Source organism: Gymnoscopelus braueri, assembly GCF_963280865.1.
Source record: "Gymnoscopelus braueri genome assembly, chromosome: 12".
In the NCBI taxonomy this organism is placed as follows: domain Eukaryota; kingdom Metazoa; phylum Chordata; class Actinopteri; order Myctophiformes; family Myctophidae; genus Gymnoscopelus; species Gymnoscopelus braueri.
In genome coordinates, this window is record NC_137614.1 from 52,682,413 (window position 1) to 52,701,016 (window position 18,604).

The following is an 18,604-nucleotide window of genomic DNA, read 5'->3' on the forward strand; positions in this document are numbered from 1 at the left end:
CTGGTGACCATGCTTGCACCAATTGTATTATGCAAATCTACAGTATAATGTTACAGTTAATAATTACAATTACAATAATTTAGACAGGATTCCTCCGTTTACTAAGTGAGTAAACAATGTCATAAGAGCAGCTTTTCATTCCTAGTTTATCTAGTCACAGAAAATAAACCCCACTGAGGGATGGTTTAGTACTGAATAAAATAAATATCTAGTATTCAAAAAGATTATAGAAAAGTAACAGATACTCGTAAATAAAACCCCTGATGTAGCTTGATATACAGTATGTGCACTAGGGCTGGGCTGGGCTGAAACACTAGGGCTGGGCTGGGCTGAAACACTAGGGCTGGGCTGGGCTGAAACACTAGGGCTGGGCTGGGCTGAAACACTAGGGCTGGGCTGGGCTGAAACACTAGGGCTGGGCTGGGCTGAAACACTAGGGCTGGGCCATTCACTGAAGATATATCCAAACCCACATTTAGAACCTCTAACCTCATGTAGAATAATCGATGAAAAGAATCGTGAAAAAGTTGTGCAAATCTTAGAATATATACTTTTTAAAGCGAAATTATTTTACTCCGTTACAACTTCTAGGGGTCCCTGAAACAATATAATTTGAGATGGGGGTCCACGGCCAAATATATTTTGAGATATTATAGCAACATTTTTTTCTCAAATTTGGATTCAGAAGACATTTGTAGAATCCCCAGACGCAAAGATTTGAGTACAAAACAATTTTCCACGATTTTTACAAAAAATAGCAGATCTACAAGCTCGTAGCACGGCACTCGGTGCCGTGCTACGAGCTTGTATATCTGCTATTTTTGAATAGCACAAAGAAATATAAAAATTATTTTAATTTCTTATGTCAACGAATCAACATGATTTATTTTTAATTTTATAATAGAATAAATGGATCAGTCTGATGAACCACTACAGCCCTGTATTAAACAGTACTTCGTTGTACAACGGTGGCGCGCAAAAATAGTGAAAATAGCAGATCTACAAGCTCACAAGCTTGTGATCTCGTGGATCAGCGATTCTCACAACTTATTTAAAAAAAAGTTATAACTCGGGTGGCGGTTAAGTGGTAAAGCGCCTGCCCACAAACCGCAGAGTCTAGTGTTCGAATCCGCCGCGGTGCATCCGGCTTTGTGGAGTGTCTATACCAACACAATTGGCCCGTGTTCGGGGGGGGGAGGTCATTTGGCATAATAACTAAATTGGGAAGAAAAGGCAAAAGAATCTCATATCTAAAAAAAAATCACTCAGCCCTAACGTGCACAGTACATGTAGATGTATCTAACGTGCACAGTACATGTAGATGTATCTAACGTGCACAGTACATGTAGATGTATCTTAAACCCTAATGTTTCTAGTGTGGCTCAAATGTTGAACTAAAACCACAGTGCTTAGTATTTAGTCTCTCCAGACAATTTCCCCTCACACAATGTACAGATGCTCCCGTCATAACGTGGCTGAGAAAGTGCACATTGTAACGTTGAAGACCCCTCGGTACAGTATGTATACAGCATTATAGCTTGAGAGACTACTTAGTATTTGACAGCAGTGACAGTCACACAGTACGACTCTGGACTTCTGGAGGCCACGATCTTTAACGTTCTACAAAAACCCAGCGACGACAACAAGACGACATCCCTGACCTGGGCTGATGGGATGAAGAACAACGGACGACGTGCGAGAATACGTCACTTACGTGCGTGCGTGTGTGTGTGTGTGTGTGTGTGTGTGTGTCCTCTGAATTAAAAGTCAACTCTAAAAACTAAAGAGATTATTGTTTCAACTCTGTAAAAAACTAGTCATTATCAATGCACTATAAAATTGCAAAATAAACCATTTCTAATATATACTATATAATCATAAGCTTTTTCACAGGTTGTGTAGAAATGGTGAGGTGAGGGGTGGGGGGTACTGGGGGGTGATCAATAGATGTCGGGACAGTGGGACTGGGCGTTACTCCTCTCAAAGTAGCCTCCAGTGTAGAGCCAGTCCTCAGATCCTGTGTGAGGGTTTGTTCCCTGATGGAACCACCTGAAGGAGAAGGAACAGCATTAAGGTGATGAAACCACCTGAAGGAGAAGGAACAGCATTAAGGTGATGAAACCACCTGAAGGAGAAGGAACAGCATTAAGGTGATGAAACCACCTGAAGGAGAAGGAACAGCATTAAGGTGATGAAACCACCTGAAGGAGAAGGAACAGCATTAAGGTGATGAAACCACCTGAAGGAGAAGGAACAGCATTAAGGTGATGAAACCACCTGAAGGAGAAGGAACAGCATTAAGGTGATGAAACCACCTGAAGGAGAAGGAACAGCATTAAGGTGATGAAACCACCTGAAGGAGAAGGAACAGCATTAAGGTGATGAAACCACCTGAAGGAGAAGGAACAGCATTAAGGTGATGAAACCACCTGAAGGAGAAGGAACAGCATTAAGGTGATGAAACCACCTGAAGGAGAAGGAACAGCATTAAGGTGATGAAACCACCTGAAGGAGAAGGAACAGCATTAAGGTGATGAAACCACCTGAAGGAGAAGGAACAGCATTAAGGTGAAATCTGTAAGATTTATGCACTATCCAGGATCCAACCCGGGTCTCCTGTGTGAACGTTGATTTAATGTCATTATGATTATTATTATCATAATATTATTGATTGAATACTTTATTAGTCAGAAATGTTAACAGCACGTGGTACAGTCAGACATTAAGGCTAAAAGGGATAACATAAAAAATAGATACAAGACTCTCAACGACTGTGGTTTGTAGGAATTGGATTAAACCCACCTGGTGGACCATTCCTCTTCATCCTTGGAGCGTTCCTTACGCGCAAAGCGCTGTTTCTCCTCCAACCTCTCCTTCTCCACACTGGCTGTGTCTACAAGGCAATGACATCACACATGATAAGCTATGACATCACACATGATAAGCTATGACATCACACATGGAGCTTAATGTGCAAAAAATGTTTTCTCACTCAACAGTAAACAAACCAACATCTGCACATTTATAAAGTGACAATTTAAGGAATTTTAAGACCTTTTTAATACTGCAAAAAAAAACTAAAAAAACAATAAGACTATTACTGTGTCAAAGGTAATCAACAAACTATTAAAAACATTGTGAAACATTGGTCAAATTGTCAAATATTACCTAAGAAATGGGCAAAAATTAGAGACGTTGTGAGCTTGTAGATCAGCTATTTTCACTATTATTTATACAATTCCAAGTGCTTGTCAGGGTGGGGGGTCCCCAGTTCAAATATGATTATTTTGGGGGGGGGTCGCGGCCTGAAATGTTTGAGAACCTCTGCTATGAGGTTATGACATCACACATGGAGGAGTGGCTATGGTTGTGGTGGTGATGAGGTCATGCTGTGTCAGGATGAGGCAGTGTTGATTTCGTCGACTAAAACTATGACGAAAAATGTTGGACGAAAACCTAATAAAAACTAAGCTATGATGACTAAAAGGAAGACTAAATATATTGACAATTTCATCAACATATAAAAACTAGACTATAATGTTAGTGAGGGATCTAGAGGAGAAGAGATCCAGTAGAACTAAAAGACAAGTCATTATGTTTGGTTGCGCTCGGGTGTTGCGCTCTGAAAATAGCAGATCTACAAGCTCACAACGCGTCGCGCCGCGACGCATTGTGAGCTTGTAGATCGGCTATTTTCTGCATGCAACCAAGTGTAAAATCAGCCGTTACGACGCCATCAAGGCACCGCCAACATACATTTTAGTCGACTAAATCAACTGTAGATTTAGTCGACTATAATCTTATGATATTTAGTCGACTAAAACTAGACATAAACTAAAACATTTCATAAAACTAAATGGAATTTTCTTCAAAAGACTATGACTAAAACTAAATCAAAATGTTCTATCAAAACCAACACTGTGATGAGGTCATGCTGTGTCAGGATGAGGTCATCACCTATGTCTCCGTCCTCCATGGCTCTGATGTCAGGCCTCAGCCTGCAGTCGGTGGGGGGCAGCAGTGTCTCCATGCCCGGCTCCAACTCGTTCAGCGACAACGCAAAGCTGCTGAAGTTATACATCTAAGACGGGAGCAAAGGTCAACAGGTTAAAGGCCAATGTAGGCTTTGACGCGACAAGTGTCGCACTACGTGTCTGACAACCAGTGGTTGTAAAGTAACTAAAGTACAAAGAAAGTACATTTAGTATTTCTATTTCTACCTTACGGTATTGATACTTTTACTTAAGTTGCCAAAACATTTAAACAAGGGAGTGGATGTAGGCTTGTACTAGCCTGGGACCAGACCAATCTGACAGGGCAAAAGAAAAATATGGACACATGAGGCTAGGCTTGTACATCTTCCCAAAGTACAAAATGGCATTTTTTCAGAGGGCGAAATTGGTCTTAATCCCTTTCAACCAGGGATGAGCTGCTATGGGGGGTCGGCGACCCCTTAGTTCTGGCGCTGGCTGGGGGGCTGGGAGCTCCACATGCACGCGCGAGCACGCACCGTCAGCTGCGGTCTTTAACACCTTAAAGTTTAAACAATAGCCTCTCAAGGTTCGCGCCGTCAGCGGCGAGCCGTTCTCAATAGCGTCTACCTGGCTGCTTTGCATAACATTAGGCTACTTGAAAAAAGCCATGGACTTGAATTTAATGTGTTACATTCCTCTCACAATGAGAGACAACAGTCTCTGCACTGCAGAGTGTGAAGGGGATTGCTTAGAAGAGGACCCAGTTCTCTGAGACAAGACAAAGACAAGTTGTCTGATTATTTTAAGTACTTATGTGTGAGTGAGTCTATGTTTAGGGCTTTTATATAAAACTAAAAGGAAAATAACATAAATGATCAATTGAAACAAAAATAAAAACAACAAATTAACAATGCAACTAAATAATAAGATATGATTACATAAAAAATCACATGTTGAATACAGTATTTCAACTAGCACTGAGCTGATTGGCTATGTGCACATGCGTGCACGTGACGTCAGAAAATATAGCCCCCCTAGTTCAAAGATCCACAGCTCATCACTGCTTTCAACATGGTGGCCCTAATTTGGGCGCGTGTGTGTGTGTGTGTGTCAAGGTCACAGCCACGGTCAAAATGACCGAATGAGTCACATGACAGAGACAGAGATGTGATTGGTTAATGGATTGAGGTTTGGTACCTCTGCTGAGTGGGCGGGGCGTGGCGTTACCCTCCACAGTAAGGCACTTCCTGGTATCACCGTCACCGTTTCCTGTAGCTCTGGGGGCTCACACGCATCATCACCTTCTGCACTGTGTTCCTACACACACACACACACACACACACACACACACACACACACACACACACACACACACACACACACACACACACACACACACACACACACACACACACACACACACACACACACACACACACACACACACACACACACGCCTCGTCATAATCAAACCAGTGGACAAAGCCACCTCATGGTTTATGGTTTGATTATGATGCAGGTCCTCTAAATACGGTACAACACACAGGAGGGAAGGATGCTGTCTCTCTGAAGGCACAATGCATTATGAACATTCATACACTGGAACTATAGACACTAGTTACAGGAGCTGCGTTCGCGGTGGCAGCTACAGAGATACAAAGATACAAAGACACAAAGCCACGTAGCAAATCTCTGGGCGAGTCTCTTGCTGAAGTGTTGATGATCACCATGCTGCCGGCTGACGCCAAGCAGGCATCTGACGAGCCACAATAATATGAACCCATTAAGACCGGGAACGCATCTGTGTAACCACTTTAACCATTATTTGATACTTTGGCTATTAGAAATTATTTTTAGAAAAATAGTGAAAATTTGTCGAAATCTTTGAATATATATATATTTTTTTAAAGTGAACATTTTGAACAAATACATATCATTTTGGGGGTCCTGATATGGAAAAAGATATAGCAACAATAGTTTTTCAGAAAAATTAAGACATTTGTTGAGACATTTGACAGTTACAAATTCGCTTTAAAAAAATGATATTCAAAGATTTGCACAAATTCTCACGATTTTTCAAAAATAGCAGATCTACAAGCTCATAGCGTGGCACTCGGTGCCGCGCTATGAGCTTGTAGATCTGCTATTTTTGAATAGTATTAAAAATATGGTATATTATAGGGCATTAACGAATAGTGATTTATGGTATTCGAATTATTCGACCCAAAAGTATTCGAATAGTCGATTATTCGGTTTGATTATAAAAAAAATAAAAAAATTAAAACGTTTTTTTTTTTTTTTTCAATGGCATTGATGACTCGACTCAAGGAATGCGAGTTGACGTCACACCAGAGCTCACAGCTGCGTGTCTGCTGTAGAAAAGACACACAAATAATCGAATAATCGAATAGTGGTTTGATAGTCGAATAGTCGGTTTGATATTCGAATATTCGAATATTCGACTATTCTGTGAATGCCCTAGTATATTAGTATAAAATAATGGTTATAGCTAAAATGTAAAATGACACAGATGCGTTCCCGGTCTTAAAGGGTTAAGGGAAATATAAAGCCTGGGGTTTAAAACAACACAGAACTGGCTGACATGAAATAATGAAGTTTCCCTTCCATTACCAGCAGGTTGTGTGAAGAGAGAAGGTGAGGAAATGGTTAAACAACAGCTTTGTAGCTGCAGTTGAAGCCAGCTCAACGTGGACTGTAGCTTTGTAGATTTTGGTAGGAGCTTCAAAAAAGGTAGTTTTGTATGTGTGGCTGGTTCCCATTGAAAACGAATGGTAGGCTGTAGCTTTGTATCTTCATGTCGCTAGTGGCTTCCATTGAAAATGAATGGTAGGCTGTAGCTCTGTAGCTGTGCCAGCGTGAACGCAGCATTAGGGATGGGAATCCACAGCCGGAATCGTAAGATTCCAAAGCTTACAAACGTATCCATTTCTTTGATCAATGCCGGCGTGTTTTATCTGACAGTAGAAACGTTTGCAATGTCATGCGTCTAGCCGTCTCTACGCTGCTGAGGAGAGACAGATTCATTTTAAAGCTGCAAAAAATGAGCTGCCGTCGTTTTTTATGTCCTCCCCAGGATTGGAAACAACCTCTGCAGGCCTATACGTTTTCCACACTGAAAAATGATAAGAAATCAATCAGTGAATCGATAAAAAAATCGGATCAATACGTAGAATGGCTAATGTAATTGCTATCATTTCCCATCCCTAACAACAACAGTAGTGCACTACATAAAGGCATACCATATGAAACACACTGGACCTTACCTTCGTCTAATGCCTGTTAATGCATGTTAACGTGAAAGAAAAACATAAGTGCACACATGTTTGAGAAAACACAACCATCAGTGACAAACACACAGATTACAGAGCTTTGAAAGAGGAGAGGAGAACTCTGGGAATAACACTGTTAGTGAGTTAGTATCACAACACGCATCTGAGTCTTTAAAAAGGTGCTGTACGTGATTTCTTTTTTTCCCTTTTGGTTCAAATATGTGTTAAATAGCTCTACTCTCATAGTAATCATTGCTATAGAGTACAGAAGTCCTGACGTCACTCTTTCATCCCCTGGGTCGTAAAGTATTTCTCTATGGAGAATAACAACCGGTCATCTTAGAATCGTCTCAAATAAGAATTGTGGTCCAAAAATAAACAAACTGTCTCTGCGATATTGTCAGGGAGGAGCCTCTGACTGTATCGTTTATGATAGTCAGTCACTTATATTTGATACAGTCTGTTTCTGGCGAAAATGTAACTACCGGTAGTAACATTATCGTTTTCTCACCGTCAGTTGATGCTTCATATCCATAAGAGTCAAACCTCCGGGTATTTTGTTTATTTTTGGAACACAGTTCTTATTTGACGCGATATTAAACACGTCTATGGGGATTCAGAACGGGGGGAAAAAAACGAGACCCAGGTAGGATGTGTAAATAACATCAGACTTTGGTGCTCTATAGAGTGTTTGTTCAGTAACAGGAGTCTCCCTGTCTCTCCAGCTCTTTAATAAACAGAAAATACATTTTCAGGTCAGGATGCCAATTTTATCCAGTCAGGAGAGAGAACTCATACAGGATAAACAAGTCAAATTGGAAGTGATGATTGGATGAAACTGAAACTGAAAATGTATTTTGTGTTTATTAAAGACCTGGAGAAACCCCTGCTACTAAACACTCTACAGCAATGATTACTATCACAATATAGAAGCTTCAACTTTATAACGCTTTTTGTTTTGTTTGAAGTACCCAAGAATATCACTTACAGCACATCTGATTTACATTTGGTCTTATGACTGCGCCGCTCGCCGAAAATAGCGAATCTACAAGTTCACAACGCATTGAGAAGCAACGCTTTGTGAGCTTGTAGATTGGCCATTTTCTATTTTGACGAGCGACATGGTTATAGGACAGAGTATGAATTATACATTGAATGAAGCATTACTCACCTGTCTCTGCTTTTTAGAGTCCCCGGTCTTCTTGTCTGTTTTCTTCTGTGTTTCATAAGTCTTGGGGTCCACACAGTACAGACACTCTGTCCACTTCCCATACACCACACACCGCTTCTTCTTGCTACGGCAACAACAGAGGGACAAACTTCCAACGTGAAAAGTGCTGTGATTTTGGTTTTGTTTTAAATATCACTTAAAAGGTAGGGTAAGTGATTTACTTTGGTTAAAATAAGTGTTCAATAGCTCTATATTGTGATAGTACTCATTACTATAGAGTGTTTGTTCAGTAACAGTGTTAAATGGCTCTATATTGTGATAGTAATCATTACTATAGAGTGTTTGTTCAGTAAAAGGAGTCTCCATGTCTCTCAAGCTCTTTATTAAACAGAAAATGCATTTTCAATGCTCTCTCCTGATTGGCTTAAAATGTGTCACCTACCTGAAAATGTACTACCCGTATTTTCCGCACTATAAGCCGCACCGTCAGTGCGCCTTATAGTGCGGATGCGCCTTATAATGCGGTGCGCCCTATATATGAAAATAATACATTTATTGAAGGTGCGCCTTATACTCAGATGCGCCTTATAGTGTGGAAAATACGGTATATTGTGTTTACTAAAGAGCTGGAGAAACCCCTGTGACCGAACAAACGCTCTGTAGCAATGATTACTATCACAATATAGTACTTTAACCTTTTTAACAAAACAAAAAAAGTTTACCAAAAGATATCACTTACCCTACCTTCCTTCAACAGCACTTTTAAGGGCCAAATTCAGGACAGAACAGCTTCCAAAGTATTTTCATAAATTGGGATAGCTGTTTGTTTACTGTTAAAAATGGGTGAAAATAAATCAAATCCAAATTCCCCCCAAAATTAAAATGTAAATCTAAATAATGTAACATTACCTCTTGTCTTGTATGTAACCCTCCACTCTGTGCAGTTCTTTTCCAAACATCCCACAGGACTTGAAGTTCAGCACACACCGTTCTCCTGTACTGAAACACGACAGCACTCCTGTCACTCACACACACCTGGTTAGGCCGGTCACTATTACATCATCGCATGATCGCACTTATTTGAGATGATGGTAATCACCTTTGAATAATCGTTTCCATGCATCGGCATATCTGTTGAAAAATGTTGGAAATAGCTGATCTACAAGCTCACGACGTGTCGAGCTTGTGCAATCTTTGTTTACAAAGCCTAAAAGTTCAACAGAAATATATATTTTTATTGATATGTTCCGATCAATGCCAAAAACACGATGACATCATTGAAGGGTTCTGGGTTTGGTGATGTTCTACATTAGCCTGGCATTGGCCAGACTGATAACGTGGATTCACTCTCACGTTCCTCCCCGGTATCAGTCTGGACTTCGGCCCATAGGGAGCAAGTATGAGAAATCAGAATTATTTGTTATGCTTTTCACTGTTGTACGGACAGAGTTGAACAGCAGTCCCTGATTGGCCCATCATGTTCTGATTTCTCATACTCGCTCCCTATGGGCCGAAGTCCAGACTGATACCGGGGAGGAACGTGAGAGTGAATCCACGTTATCGGTCTGGCCAATGCCTACATGGTCAGAATCATCTTTGTTTGCTTCACTGTACAATGTACGTCAATGAGGAGCATATTTTGAATGATCAATTTCTAGTCAATGGAGCAATTATTTTGTATTCCTTGCCCACCTTTTGAGTTACAGTACATCATCAAGTTAACTACACAACCCAAACCTCCAGCAAAGTGGTCTTGCCCTTTAACACATTGACTGCCAGAATTATTTCAGATTTTTTGCAGTTTCATGCCAGGGTTTTTACATTGAAAAAAAAAAAGAGAAACAGATTTTTTAAGTTTTAAGTTAACAAGGAAGTGGATAGGAGTCTAGATCTTCGACAAATCATATCTCCTTGGTCTTTTTTTTTTTTTTTTTATGTTTTTCTTAAAAACGAGTTAACTCGATCTTGGCAATCAAGTGATGGATTTTAAAAACGAGTAAAAACTAGTTAACTCGTTCTTGGCAATCAATGTGTTAATTGCAATTATTTGTATGACAGTTAATGGTCAAATAAAGTTTAATGGTCGTGACAACCCTAGATGATGATGTTGTTGCTGTTATTGATGATGTTGTTATTGTTTATGTTGTTGTTATTGTTTATGTTGTTGTTATTGTTTATGTTGTTGCATCAGTGTTGATTTTGACAGCAAATTTTGCTTTAGTTTTAGTCAGTCTTTTGAATAAAATTCCATTTAGTTTTTGTCATCTGAAATGTTTTACTTTTTGTCTAGTTTTAGTCGACTAAATCTACAGTTGATTTAGTCGACTAAAATGTATGTTGGCGGTGCCTTGATGGCCTCGTAATGGCTGATTTTACACTTGGTTGCATGCTGAAAATAGCAGATCTACAGTCGCGTTGTGAGCTTGTAGATCGGCTATTTTCAGAGAGCAACACCCCAGCGCAACCAAGCATAACATTAATAATTGTCTTTTAGTTCTACTGGATGTCTTTCTCCACTCGTCCCTCCCTGACATTTTAGTCTAGTTTTTATCTGTTGACGAAATTGTCAGTATATTTAGTCATCATAGCTTCATTTCTATTTAGTTTTGTCAGTGAAAAAAGGTATTCGACCAACATTTGTCGACAAAATCAACACTGTGTTGCAGTAGTGGTAGTACCTACCTGTGGTTTACCAGGTCCACAGTGTAGTAGTAGTAGTAGTAGTAGTAGTAGTAGTAGTATTAGTAGTAGTATTAGTAGTAGTAGTAGTACCTACCTGTGGTTGACCAGGTCCACAGTACCATACTGCTCAATCCACATTTTCCCCAGGATGTGCACGCAGCACATTGGGTTTGTCCATGTGTACGCCTCCTTGTGTCTGCAAGTCAATTCACACGATAGAACCACATGGATCAATGCACTGATACATGTGTTGGTGCAAATAACACATTATGTGCCAAAAACGGTCCAGACCGTTTTTGAGAATCCAAACGATAAGTGCCGAAAACGGTCCGGACCGTTTTTGACCCAATTTTATTTTTATACGTGGGGCCCACGTGGGGGCGCTCTAACGAAACTTTGGGATCATCCAAGGAGTCTCTGAGAAGGAGAGGCCGGATGTGGATCCATGTAAAAAATCCTTCCGGTCGGCCTTTCCAATGTTAGCTCCTTGACTAAAAGCTTAATATCTCCATTTCTTTTTAACGTGGTGGAAGTGAGCCGTTTTCGATCGGCGATCACTCTGCAATGGAGGATCGCGTTAGAAATATTATTGTTCCAGGCGTTAGTCGGGACCCTCCGCCGTCTCGCACGCACGCTTTGTTTACATGCACTTCCGCGTCGGGGCTTCAACAGCACGAAACGTATCAACGTAAGTGGATGGACGAATAGCAGGCACTGAACGTACAGTATTTTAATAAACCTCTGGCACCCACTGTGATAAGAAAGAAAAACAGGTGCGCTTCCTCTGGATGCCTTTTTAGTTTAGGCAGTGGGTGCTCAGCTATGTATATCACTTAAAGGTAGGGTAAGTGATTTACTTTTGTTAAAATAAGTGTTAAATAGCTCTATATTGTGATAGTACTCATTGCTATAGAGTGTTTGTTCAGTAAAAGGAGTCTCCCATGTCTCTCCAGCTCTTTATTAAACAGAAAATGCATTTTCTGTGCTCTCTTCTGAAAATGTACTATATTGTGTTTACTAAAGAGCTGGAGAGACCCCTGTGACTGAACTAACGCTCTGTAGCAATGATTACTATCACAATATAGTACTTTAACCTTTTTAACAAAATAATTAAAAAATACCAAAACATTTCACGTACCCTACCTTTAAATCAAAAACCACCGAAGTGGAAAAAGCGGCACTCCAAAATAAATAATGCAACAGTGGCTCAGATGTCATTTCTCATCTTTATTGAGAGAGAACGCTACATGTGTGTTGGTGCGTTTCCACTGCATCCTGTTGGCTCCACTCCTCTCCACTCTACGCTGTCTTTCTTTGATCCAAATCCAAGTAAAACGACTAGAGTTCAAGTTGAGTCAAGTTGAACTGGTACCACGACGCACTGGAAAAGCACCATAAGCGCCGTGGTTCTCAAAGTGGGGTCCGGGGACCACCAGGGGTCCTTGAGGTGGTTCCAGGGGGTCCCCAGCCAAATGACTGATAGTTAGGAATAGGAACCAAATGGACCCTTTTGTGTCTGTAACTCAGAGAGTTACGGGTCTATTTGGTTCCATTTGTACACTCTCAGAGTTAGATGAACACAGATGAAATGGTATCAACTGGGGGTCCTTGAAATTAAAATGTTTGAAAATCACAAATCACTGACTGTACTTCCATAAATATCGTCACTTTGGGGGTCCCTGGCATATCTTTTCAAATGGGGGTCCGCGGGCTAAAAAGTGTCAATTTGGGGGTCCTTGGTTTGAGGCTGGGGGGGTCGGTGCCGAAATCCGGTTTTGGGGCGGATTTCTTTTCGGTTTTTGGTTACTTTATTTCGGTTTCAGGGTTAGGGTTAGGTTAGGGTTATGTTATTTAATTATTATTTTTGCGTGATTTTACTGATTTATTATCAAAAATGTAACTAAATAATGCTGCGCAATTCCCAGAAATTTCCCAGCATAAAATTTGGGAAGGCTTAGCCTACCCTAGCCTTCATTACCCGCCGCCTATGAGGAACGTTACACAAAGGGAAAGTCTCCTTGCATTCAACACATCCTGGGGTGAGTAAGCCATAGAAACAAAGTCCGTTTTTGGGTGAACTTCCCCTACAAGTCCTTATGTAAAGGTGCATAATTAAGTGAGTGCACGCACACGCACACGCACGCACACGCACACACACACACACACACACACACACACACACACACACACACACACACACACACACCCTACATCCAGGACTCACTTCAGTAGCTCTAGTGTCATGGTTCCTCTGGGCTCGGCCTCCACACTCTTCCCCCAGAACTTGAGCTTTGGGTAGATGGAGCCGTGGAACTCGAACTCCTGCTTCAGGGACTGAGCGTGGAAGGCGCTGACAGGAGGGTGGTGGCTCACCTGCTCTGAGATCAGCCTGTAGCCCTCCTCCTCCCTGCAACGTGAAAAGCACCATCTGTAACCCTACTAGCAGTGGTTGGTGGAAAAAGTACCGTAATTTTCGCACTATAAGCCGCACCTGAATGTAAGCCGCAGCAGATAAATTGAATGATTTGTACATATATAAGCCGCACTGGACTATAAGCTGTGGGTGTAAAATCCATAGATTTAGGAGGTCCCCTAGTGGCCGTTAGCTGTAAAAATCCATAGATAAGCCGCACCGTTACATATATATATATGTATATAAGCCGCAGGGTCGAAAAATTGGGAAAAAGTCGCGGCTTATAGTCCGAAATTTACGGTACTCAAATTCTTTACTTGAGTAAATGTATCGATACCAACCACCATGTAGAAATACTCTGTTACAAATAAAAGTCTGTTAAAATTAAATTAAATTAAAGTAAAAAGTAAAAAATTACAGTACAAAAAAAAAGTAAAAGTACAAAAATATTGGCGTCAAAATATACTTAAGTACTAAAAGTAAAAGTAGTCATTATGCACAATATCCCATTTCACATGTTTCCAAATGTATAAAAATCCTTTGAAAATAGCAGATCTACAAGCTCATACCGAGTCGCAGTTGTGAGCTTGTAGATCTGCTATTTTCAAATAGCCATGGCTAAAGTGGTTAATGTATGCTTTACAAAGTAACTAAATCAAATAATTGCAGTGGAGTAAAAGTACAATATTTGCCTCTGAGATGTAGTGGAGTAGAAATAGAAGCACTGAAAAATGGAAATACTCCACTAAAGTAAAAAATACCTCAAAATTGTACTGAAGCACAGTACTTGAGTAAATGTACTTAGTTACTTTACACCACTGAACCCCCATCCCTACAAAATAAAAGCACAGCCTGTAACGCTCGTCCCTACAAAATAAAAGCACATAAAAGATCTGGCTGAATAAGCAGCTGGACCCTAACCATCCATCAGTTAGTTGAGATGTACTGTAACAGCTTCCATTTACAGAACCCGTGTTGTTCTTCTGCTATTTTACACGTCTAGCATGTTGAAATTGTATGAATGTATTTATTATTGATTATGGTTTTCTGTATGTCTCTGTTCCCCCAAACACATGGTACTCAGTTTACACACATTTACACTCCAAGGACAACAATGTGTGTGTTTTATCCTTTTGACAGATATACGCCTGTACAAATACATGGTCATGTACAAATACATGGTCATGTACTGTAGGTGCATATTTGGCAATAAAAACATCAATCAATCAAACCGTTTTTTTAACTCATTCTCAACACATTTGTTTTCAATACCTTGTGAGTTCATACGTCTCTCCCAGTAAAGGGTTAAACGGCTTTCCAGTCCTCTCCCACTGAGACGCCACGGACGAGACGGCGAACGCTGCAACAAACTGTCACACAGAGAGACAACAAACAGGGTTCATCGCCATGCTGGCTTGTGGTGGAAATTTGTCAAATTTCCATTTTTTGTCACGGACATACAAAATGAGTGGACAATAATATTACCAGAAACACATAAAAAGCTAGCCCTGAATGACCATAACAGGTGTGTAACTCTGAGTGTACAAATGGAACCAAATGGACCCGTTAGGGTCCATTTGGTTCTATGACATTCATTTTCACTTTTTTTATTTTTTATGTTTTTTGGGGGGTTTTATGAGCTCAATTACACCCCAAAGATCTGAACTTTAAACATTCAGTGGATTTTCTGTGGTCTGGGGTTTTCTGAATAATCAGGCTGAAAAGTAATCTGGGATTGGCCCTTCGGCAGTGAAGTCACAGGCCATTAATCCCGCCCACTCTCCTCCTCGCCCCTCCCCTCCCCTATCCTTTCCTTCAGGGGGGGGCGGAGCAGAGGCGATGATTGACAGGCAAAATCCCTCAACAGCGACACCCGCAGGCAAAGATTTATTTTTTCATTCCAGTTGAAAAGGCTTTAGAAATGTGAGAGAAAAACACCTGCCATGGATCAATGGAGTGTAATTTTTTGTTAAAACTTTTTATACACGTTTGAAGGACCATGACAAATACTTTTAATGTGTGGTAAAACTGAACGTCATGAAACCTTTAAGGGGGTCCTATTGCAAATAAAACTTTTGAGAACCACTGTACTCGTGGACTCCTAATATGCCATAGTGTCATAGTAAATCAGTGTCATACATATTCTGAATAAACCCTGGAGACTTGACATTTAGTAATTGGGTTTTATGATCAAAATAAGAACATTATAATGTTGTGTAAAAAAGAAAATCTAAAATTTCCCACGGACAAGAACAAGTCTTTGCCAGTTTGCCACGGACACATTTGTCCGTGTAGGGACATATTGATGACCTCCGGTCACACAGAGACAGACGGTGGGTGGACACGTCTCAGTAGAAGTATGTTTAGGGCAGAATGATATGTTGGAGATGCATTGGTAAATGAAGACTTTGGTGTTCAAATCTACAGCGGTGAATCCGCCTTTCCGAGCGTCTCTACACGTACACAATTGGGCCGTGTTTCGGGGGAGGGAAGCCGGGCGGGGAGGAGGGGTGATAATTGCCATTGCATGTATTCCTACAGGCTGGGGTGGCCCATGTCAGCATGGGGCGTTGGGCGGGAGGAGGAGTAGGACGAAAGGCTCTACGTCCTACCGGTGGGGGCTCCTCACTGGCAGGTGAGTGAGTAGGAAACAGCAGTGACAACACAGACATGTGTGCTGGGAGGAAGATATTGGCATTACGACTAAATTGGGGAGAAAAAAAAAAAAAAGGGGGGAAAGAGAGAGAGAAAAAAAAAAAGAAGATTCAGAGATCAGCCGGAGAATGGGAGCAGCAGGAGCTGTACCTCACTGTGGTGACCAACAGAGAGCTGTACCACACTGTGGTGACCAACAGAGAGCTGTACCACACTGTGGTGACCAACAGAGAGCTGTACCGCACTGTGGTGACCAACAGAGAGCTGTACCGCACTGTGGTGACCAACAGAGAGCTGTACCACACTGTGGTGACCAACAGAGAGCTGTACCACACTGTGGTGACCAACAGAGAGCTGTACCGCACTGTGGTGACCAACAGAGAGCTGTACCGCACTGTGGTGACCAACAGAGAGCTGTACCACACTGTGGTGACCAACAGAGAGCTGTACCACACTGTGGTGACCAACAGAGAGCTGTACCACACTGTGGTGACCAACAGAGAGCTGTACCACACTGTGGTGACCAACAGAGAGCTGTACCGCACTGTGGTGACCAACAGAGAGCTGTACCACACTGTGGTGACCAACAGAGAGCTGTACCACACTGTGGTGACCAACAGAGAGCTGTACCACACTGTGGTGACCAACAGAGAGCTGTACCACACTGTGGTGACCAACAGAGAGCTGTACCACACTGTGGTGACCAACAGAGAGTTGTACCACACTGTGGTGACCAACAGAGAGCTGTACCACACTGTGGTGACCAACAGAGAGCTGTACCACACTGTGGTGACCAACAGAGAGCTGTACCACACTGTGGTGACCAACAGAGAGTTGTACCACACTGTGGTGACCAACAGAGAGCTGTACCACACTGTGGTGACCAACAGAGAGCTGTACCGCACTGTGGTGACCAACAGAGAGCTGTACCGCACTGTGGTGACCAACAGAGAGCTGTACCGCACTGTGGTGACCAACAGAGAGCTGTACCACACTGTGGTGACCAACAGAGAGCTGTACCGCACTGTGGTGACCAACAGAGAGCTGTACCGCACTGTGGTGACCAACAGAGAGCTGTACCACACTGTGGTGACCAACAGAGAGCTGTACCACACTGTGGTGACCAACAGAGAGCTGTACCACACTGTGGTGACCAACAGAGAGCTGTACCACACTGTGGTGACCAACAGAGAGCTGTACCACACTGTGGTGACCAACAGAGAGCTGTACCACACTGTGGTGACCAACAGAGAGCTGTACCGCACTGTGGTGACCAACAGAGAGCTGTACCACACTGTGGTGACCAACAGAGAGCTGTACCACACTGTGGTGACCAACAGAGAGCTGTACCGCACTGTGGTGACCAACAGAGAGCTGTACCGCACTGTGGTGACCAACAGAGAGCTGTACCACACTGTGGTGACCAACAGAGAGCTGTACCACACTGTGGTGACCAACAGAGAGCTGTACCACACTGTGGTGACCAACAGAGAGCTGTACCACTGTAACGGTTTAGCTTTGTTTGGGGTTTGGGGTGCCAGTTAGGTCAAGCCTAACACGAATTTAGTCCAGCTTGGACAAAAAACGCCTTTAAAAAAAACCAACCTTACACAGGATTTAAATGCACACTTGAACCAAATGAACCTTAAAACCTATAACCAGGGATGGATTAGACACAAAAGAACACCTTTAACTCAATAAACAATAGAATGAAACACACAATAGAATGAAACACACAGACACAAAATAACTCAGTTTTGACTTTGTATTATAAACTCCAGCCCACACCCGAAATCCAGTCCACAGTTTGCCTAATACCACACAGTTTTAGCGTCAGTTCAATATAGACAGTCAATATTCCCCATCCACTGTTCCTTCAAAATAGGTAATGTACAAATGTATGGAAACCTTGGTTAACCAAAACAAAATAAAAGAACAAAAGAAAATGCCCCACGGCCTTTACCGTGGTGACAAACGAAAATAGGCCAACCAGTGTACCGTGTGTGTGTGTGTGGGAGAGGGGCAGATCCAGGAATCCACTCCGTTTTTTCCGGTCAGCCCAGCTGGCTGCTCCGCTGCTGGTAAACAAACTGCACGGCACGGCACGGACAACTCCCGAGGGTTAACGGCTGGGGGTTTGTGTCCTCCACAAGGATCCGGACGGTTTGTAGTTTGTTCAACGGACAACGCGGACTTTTTAACGCGGTCGCGGGTGGTTTCCAGGGACGTCTGCTCTGCTTCACTATCACACAGTGACTGACACACGGAGGACGCCATCTTGGCTAGTCCATTCATAAAACGTGAGTAACGTGGGGGTGTGACGGAAACTGCACGTTACCGTCTGTACATGGCTCGTGGGCGTGGATAACCGTAGTGGTGTGTGCATGGGGGTGTGTGTGCGATAGCTGATCGCTACATT

General features: G+C 42.1%; 1 protein-coding gene across 1 annotated transcript in view; it reads right to left on the reverse strand.

Annotated features, from left to right (window-relative positions):
• Window positions 1-805: 805 nt before the first annotated feature.
• LOC308097018 (oxysterol-binding protein-related protein 2-like) overlaps window positions 806-18,604 on the reverse strand; it is a 30,543-nt gene continuing 12,744 nt past the window's right edge. The window contains exons 6-14 of the mRNA XM_080444576.1: window positions 14,803-14,900; window positions 13,342-13,524; window positions 11,212-11,313; window positions 9,345-9,434; window positions 8,436-8,559; window positions 5,172-5,291; window positions 3,958-4,081; window positions 2,803-2,893; window positions 806-2,049 (exon numbers count right to left, since the gene is read on the reverse strand). Coding sequence (XP_080300702.1) covers window positions 1,941-2,049; window positions 2,803-2,893; window positions 3,958-4,081; window positions 5,172-5,291; window positions 8,436-8,559; window positions 9,345-9,434; window positions 11,212-11,313; window positions 13,342-13,524; window positions 14,803-14,900 — 1,041 coding nt within the window. The 3' untranslated portion in view covers window positions 806-1,940. The remainder of the gene's footprint in view (window positions 2,050-2,802; window positions 2,894-3,957; window positions 4,082-5,171; window positions 5,292-8,435; window positions 8,560-9,344; window positions 9,435-11,211; window positions 11,314-13,341; window positions 13,525-14,802; window positions 14,901-18,604) is intronic.